At 47.9% G+C, this 6,059-nt stretch overlaps 1 protein-coding gene and 1 long non-coding RNA gene across 4 annotated transcripts in view; one reads left to right on the top strand and one right to left on the bottom strand.

The window, feature by feature from the left end:
- Positions 1 to 584: 584 nt before the first annotated feature.
- On the bottom strand, positions 585 to 1,703 carry LOC134808529 (uncharacterized). The gene is made up of 2 exons (XR_010151700.1): positions 1,566 to 1,703; positions 585 to 1,103 (listed from the first exon to the last, which is right to left on the bottom strand). It is a non-coding gene; the product is annotated as an uncharacterized LOC134808529 (long non-coding RNA).
- Positions 1,364 to 6,059, top strand: part of PYGO1 (pygopus family PHD finger 1) — a 49,258-nt gene continuing 44,562 nt past the window's right edge. For 2 of the 3 annotated variants that reach the window (XM_016928270.4, XM_016928268.3), the window contains exon 1: positions 2,040 to 2,539. In XM_016928270.4, the coding sequence (XP_016783759.2) occupies positions 2,491 to 2,539 (49 nt within the window). In that variant the 5' untranslated portion in view covers positions 2,040 to 2,490. Of the gene's footprint in view, positions 1,582 to 2,039; positions 2,540 to 6,059 lie in introns of those variants that run through there. The other variant, XM_054667556.2, reaches the window with a different exon arrangement.

Here is a 6,059-nt window from a genome sequence, read left to right as displayed (position 1 = left end):
CTAGCTTTGTTGCCCAGGCTGGTCTCAAATTCCTGGGCTAAAGTGATCCTCCCGCCTCAACCTCCCAAAGTGTTGGGATTTACAGGCGTGAGCCACCACACCTGGCCTTCATTTCTTTGTTGACTTACCAAAGTGCTTTCAAATTTTCCTCCAACCACCCTATAACATAGATTATTAGATTCAATCTGCTTTATTTTATTTTTAATTTTTTTTTTTTTTTTTTTTTTTGAGACAGAGTCTCACTCTGTCACCCAGACTGGAGTGCAGTGGCGCGATCTCGGCTCACTGCAAGCTCCGCCTCTCGGGTTCACGCCATTCTCCTGCCTCAGCCTCCCGAGTAGCTGGGACTGCAGGCGCCCACCACCACGCCCGGCTAATTTTTTTTTGTACTTTTAGTAGAGACGGGGTTTCACCGTGTTAGCCAGGATGGTCTTGATCTCCTGACTTCATGATCCGCCTGCCTCGGCCTCCCAAAGTGCTAGGATTACAGGCGTGAGCCACCGCGCCCGGCCCCCAATCTGCTTTATTATATTACCATTTGCTTCGGCTTTATTACACTTACCAAAGCCCTGCCACCCCAGTCGTCCCAGGGCCACTTCAAATCTCTTTATTCATACATCAGTGAATATTTTCTCGAACACTTACTATGTGTTAGTCATTATTAGGTACCAGAGGATACAGCAGTGAACCAGTCAAAATTCCTGCCTGCATGGCGCTTACATTCTAGTTAGGAGGAAACTTCTCCTCAGAGTGCTTCCTGTAAGAATATTTTCCTTAGCCTGTCCTAGTCTGACTCTTCGAATCAGGAATTCCATAATTCCAGACCACCCTTATTAGATAAAGGGTAACATTTGCCTCGGGCCACGCTATGTCTTAACGACGATCAGCCGCTGTGGCAATTGTCTGGTATGCAGCTGTTGAGGCTGTACATTGGCTTCATGTTAACATCTGTTCTCTGTGACACTGTGCAGCTGAATGAGTTGGGTGTCTGTCTCCGGAAGGACGAGACTCCTGTCTGTAGCTAGTTCTGTGTCCTCCCACGCTTCATGAGTGCTTTTCGGTGATTCCTACATCAAAATAAGCCCAGTGGATAACCAGAAAACCTAGCAAAACAAAAACAAAAACAGGGAAAACAATTTCGTAGAAGTACGTTAAACAATGTCGGAGCTAGAAGAGACCTTCGAGATGTAGCCCCACTGCCTTTTATAGACAAGAAAACTGAGACCCAGAGAGGTTACCTAAGTCGCCTCCGGTCACACAGCCCAACTGAAGAATGTGGACCGGTGATCACATCTAATTTACAATCACACTGGGGGTGTTCCTCCTAAAATTTAACGTCTAAATGAGATCCAGCCGCGTCACCGCTTCTACCCACGCTCCCCCCTCCCCCGCCCACCGTCCTTTCTGGTATTTATTCTACGTCGCTCTTTCTTGAAGAGTCAAGTCGTTAAAATACCAAGTGGAAGCATTCCACAAACAGGTGTCCACACCACGGCCACGCGGACACGGAGTCGGGGAATCTGGATCCCCACATGCCCGCCGAGAACTCTCCAGCTCCCGCTTACAAAGTTTCCTCGCATGGTACGTTCATCTTTCCGATCCCTAGCTGCGAGGCCGAGATGCCTGCTGCTGTGGCCTCCGACGAAGTTCGGAGATGCCCTTTCCTTGCGAAAGCTGGGCCCGGTAGCGTCGGCCGCGGGGTCGGGCGTTCTCGGGCCTGGCGGTCGGCGAGGGAGCGCCGGGCGCGGGGCGGGGCGGCCCCTAGGCGCGCGCTGCCCACCCGCGCTGCAAGAGCCGCGGGCCCGCGAGCCCCGGCTTGGAGCAAGAGGCGCGCGCGGGCCGTGGGGGCTGGGCCGAGGCGGAGCGCGAGGCGGCGGCGGTGGCGGGAGGCGCCGCGGGACGAGGCAGCGGCCCCCGCCCCCCGAAGCCCGTCCCCGCGCGGGGCTGGGGAGCTCAGGGCGGGGAAGCCGCGGGGCCGCGCCACGTCCCTCGCCCGCCCCAGAGCGGGTTTTACAGGCGGCTCCAGTCTGGGGGCTTTTGTGTCTGCGACTCGGGAGCGGCGAGAGAGCAGACCTCCTCCTCAGAGGGCGCTGTGAGTGTGCCGCCAGGGCCGGGCCGCCAGCCTCCTGCTTCCCCTGTCAGCGGCTCCTGAGGCGGCGGCGAAGAAGAAGGAGTGGGAGGAGGCGGCGGCGGCGGCGCACTCGCCCTCAGCACATGCCGGCCCCGGGTGGGGGACCGCCCCCAGGCCGCGCTCCCGGCCACCGCCGCTGAGCCCCGCCGGTGCCCGCACGCCGCCCCGCCGCCCCGAGGCCTCGTCCTCCTCCCAAACTTTGCAAAGTCGGCCCGCGTCCCCACCGCCCTCGGCCGTGCCTCGGCTCCGAGGCTTGCCTCGCAGCCGCAGCGGCCCCGCGAGGAGGAGGAGCCGCCGCCGCAGCATCAAAGAGACCGAATTCCCGCGGCCTGGGGGGGAGTCATGCTTTGCGGTCTGTAATGTCAGCAGAACAGGAGAAGGATCCCATTTCGCTGAAGAGAGTTCGAGGTAACCGAGAAGGGTGCCGGATTGGGGGAACCGGGGTGAGTGAGGTGCGCGGGGCCCCGTGCCCGGCCGCCGGGAGGCCATGGGGCTCTGTCCGGGCCTAACTCCGCGCAGCCCGCGTCCCGCCCGCACCCCGGGGCCGAGGCTGCGATCCGAGCGCGCGGCCCGGGCGCCCGCTGGCCCCCGAGACATCCGCGCGGATCCCTCGCCTCCCGACTTTGTGTTCGGAGGCAGTTGGAGCCGCAAGCAGCATCCTTTCTTACCCCCTCCTCACCCACCTCTCCTCGTTCTCAAGACAGCACAATAGGCACCTCAAAGGGTGAAAAACAGACACCCCCTGGCAGAGACCTCGAACGATGCCCACCCCCTCAAAAAAAGTAAGTTGGAGTACACAAGAGTTGATGCTGTTGAAGAAGGGCTCCTGGGCTTTCACGTCTCTCCTGGCCCCCTTCTCGCCCCCCCACCCCGGCAAAGGCAACAAATATTCAGTTTATTTTCCTTAGGTTTAAGAGGAGAAGCTACAAATTCAGAAGGCATTTTCTCTGTTGGTTTATGGATAAGATATTATCTAAAATCAGTGTTATGCATGGTTGATTTTCTTCTTTCTTGCGCACTGGTTAGGAATTTTCCTTTCGTGTTACTACCATCTAAGAAAAATCAGAGGGAACCATGTGTCAAACAAAAGATACTGCATATAAGTTCACAAAAGTCAAATGCCACCCGGAAATTGGGGGATGCCTTTTAGCTCTTAATAAGGTTAAGACGGAAAGTTCTAGAGTTGGAGTAGTACTCACTGTTCATTAAGCAAATATTTATTGAACATCTGCTATGTGCTAGACACTGTTCTTGTTACTGGGATACAGCAGTGAACAAAGCAGATAGACAATCCTCATCCGGTAGGAGTTCACCCTCTTGTGGGATAAACAAATGATAAACGGTAGATACGGAATGTCAAATCGTAGGTGGTATGGTGGACAACAAAACAGGAATAGAGGAGAGGAAATATGTGTGGGGATGGGAAGTATGGATTGTATGTAAGGTGATCATGAAAGGGCTCACCTGGAAGATAATGTTTGAGCAAAGACCTAAAGGAAATGATAGAGCCAGGGCCATATGATTTCACGTGGGAAGAGCAGTCCCTGAAAAGCAACAGCAAATGCAAAGCCCCTGTGTCTGGAATATGCCCAGTGTGTGCAATCAACAGCAAAGAAGCTATTGTAACTGCAGCAAAGTGAGCAAGGAAAGAGTCCTGTGACAGGGGCTAAGGGGTAGGACCAAGAATTATTTGATTCTTGAAAAGTGAGCAAAGGTGATAGATACCATTAAGAGTATATTTTGTCCATTTTTAAATTATAGCATTTTAATAGTAAAATTACAGTCGTTCAGTAGTCTTAATGCTGTTGGCTATAGGATGATTGTGTATTAGAGGGCCTGGTGTGCCATTTAAAAGACTTTGGCTTTTACTCTGAGAAAAGGTCTGCAGAGTTTTGAGCATAAGAGTGGTGATCTGACATTTTAAACAGGGCATCTTAAGCTGCTGTGCGGAGAATAGACTGTAGAGAAAAGGCTGAAGCAGGGGAGACTAGTAGGGAGGCGATTGCAATAGTCATCCAAACAGGGTAAACAGGATAAAATGCTTTATAAATCAGTAAGTAGGAAGGTAAATTTCCGGCTGACTTAAGTGATGTAGAGATGAAGGACCACAGTCATTCATTTTTGTTTTTGTTCAATGTGACTAGAAATTAAACATGTATAGAACTAGCTTGTGACACACAATCCAAAAGACATCCACTCAAGAGTATTTTGGTAGAAAATGATTTTCTTAGCCATTTAAGAGAAAACATAATTTAGAGAATATTGTTTTTAAAGGCTTAATATCAGCACAACCTTTAATTTGGTGAAATATTTTAATTGTCTTTTTCTGTTTGTGGTTGTGAGTTGCCAAAGCCTTTAAGGAATAGATCTTCCTGAGATACAATTATTCCCCTGATATTTTTGCTGTATAATTTTGCCTACTATTATAAATTGTTTTGGGGTTAAAGGAAAAGAAAGAGCTATCAAGTTTATACCTTTGAACTGAATTATCAGTCCTAATCAAATTTAATTCTAAATAAAATGGATGAGTGTTTTATTGTGGGTCAAGAACACAGATATATCTTCATTTTGTTCCAACTGCTGTTAAGTTCTATGGCGTAGCTATTGGGGTTGGCTCGGGTGTCAGCTCAAGAATATTCTGAGAGTTAAGTACCAGAATAAAAGACAAAACACTTTTTAAAATAAAAAGTCAATATTTTTATGTTATGGGGAGAATTTTCTTAATGTCATTTTGTAATAATTAGAACATTCATTAAAAATTTTTTTGGAATATTTTATGATTAGCTCTTCTGAAGCACCATTCTGCTGAACTTCATTGCCCTGGAACTTTTTGTTATTTAATGTAATTTATATCATCAGACTGCATGCAGGATGTGGTGTTTGCAGGGCATAAACTCTGGAGCAGTGCTTTTCAAACTGTTTCCCATCTGCTGATGTAATAGAGACAGACCTTTTTAATGGTTGTGTATTTATTTTATATGTATTAAAAGAGTCACCAAATACCTTGCTTAGGATAAGGCTAAGATACATATGTGTATAAATACACACATATAGCAATTTAAATGAATTATTAACACACATATAGCAATTACATGAATTATTAAGAAAGTAATATTATAGGTAGAACTCAGATATGGCAAAATTAAAACATGAATGACTGAGGACTTTACAGTAGCATGCTCTGCAGACCAAAAGCATCATAATCACTTGTGATGCTTATTAAAATATAGATTCGTGGATCTACGGAATCAGGACTTCTGGGATCCACAGAGTTGGGACTTCTGCATCTTTAACAAGATCCCCAGGTGCTCCTTACGCATACTGAAGTTTGAGAAATGCCACTAATAGACCTAGATTACAAAGGTGTGAGTAGACCAGAAGCAGCTGGCTGTGGTCTTCCAAACCATCCTTATATTTTAACAATAGATTTAGAATTACTCTTTAGTGACACAGTATCTTACTCCTATTTTCTACCAGTTCTTAACACTCCACCCCCAAACCTTCACCTTTTGGTTATAAGACAGATCTGTGAGGACAGGTACTATGTCTTGATTATCTTATTTGCCTTGCCCATAGTAAATGTCAAATGAATGAATGAGTGAATACATGATTTATGCTGCTTTCTGATAGTCCATTTCCCCTCATACTACTTTTACTTGCCCTTTTCCCTTAGAATGTCAACTGCCATCGTTATTTTAACCAATACTCCCATTCTCCAGTATTCCTAGAACTCTTTTAGGCATTGATCTGATGGCAATATTCATTCATTTATTCAACAAATATTTATAGAGCAATCACAGTGCCATATAGTGGGAATGCACTAATTAAGATATGACACCTGGCTGGGCGCGGTGGCTCACGCTTGTAATCCCAGCACCTTGGAAGGCCAAGGCAGGTGGATTACTTGACTCCAGGAGTTTAAGAACAG

Source organism: Pan troglodytes, chromosome 16 (assembly GCF_028858775.2).
Source record: "Pan troglodytes isolate AG18354 chromosome 16, NHGRI_mPanTro3-v2.0_pri, whole genome shotgun sequence".
Classification (NCBI taxonomy): Eukaryota; Metazoa; Chordata; class Mammalia; order Primates; family Hominidae; genus Pan; species Pan troglodytes.
The sequence above is the reverse complement of the archived record's forward strand: the minus strand, read 5'-3'. Positions and strand labels throughout refer to the sequence as shown.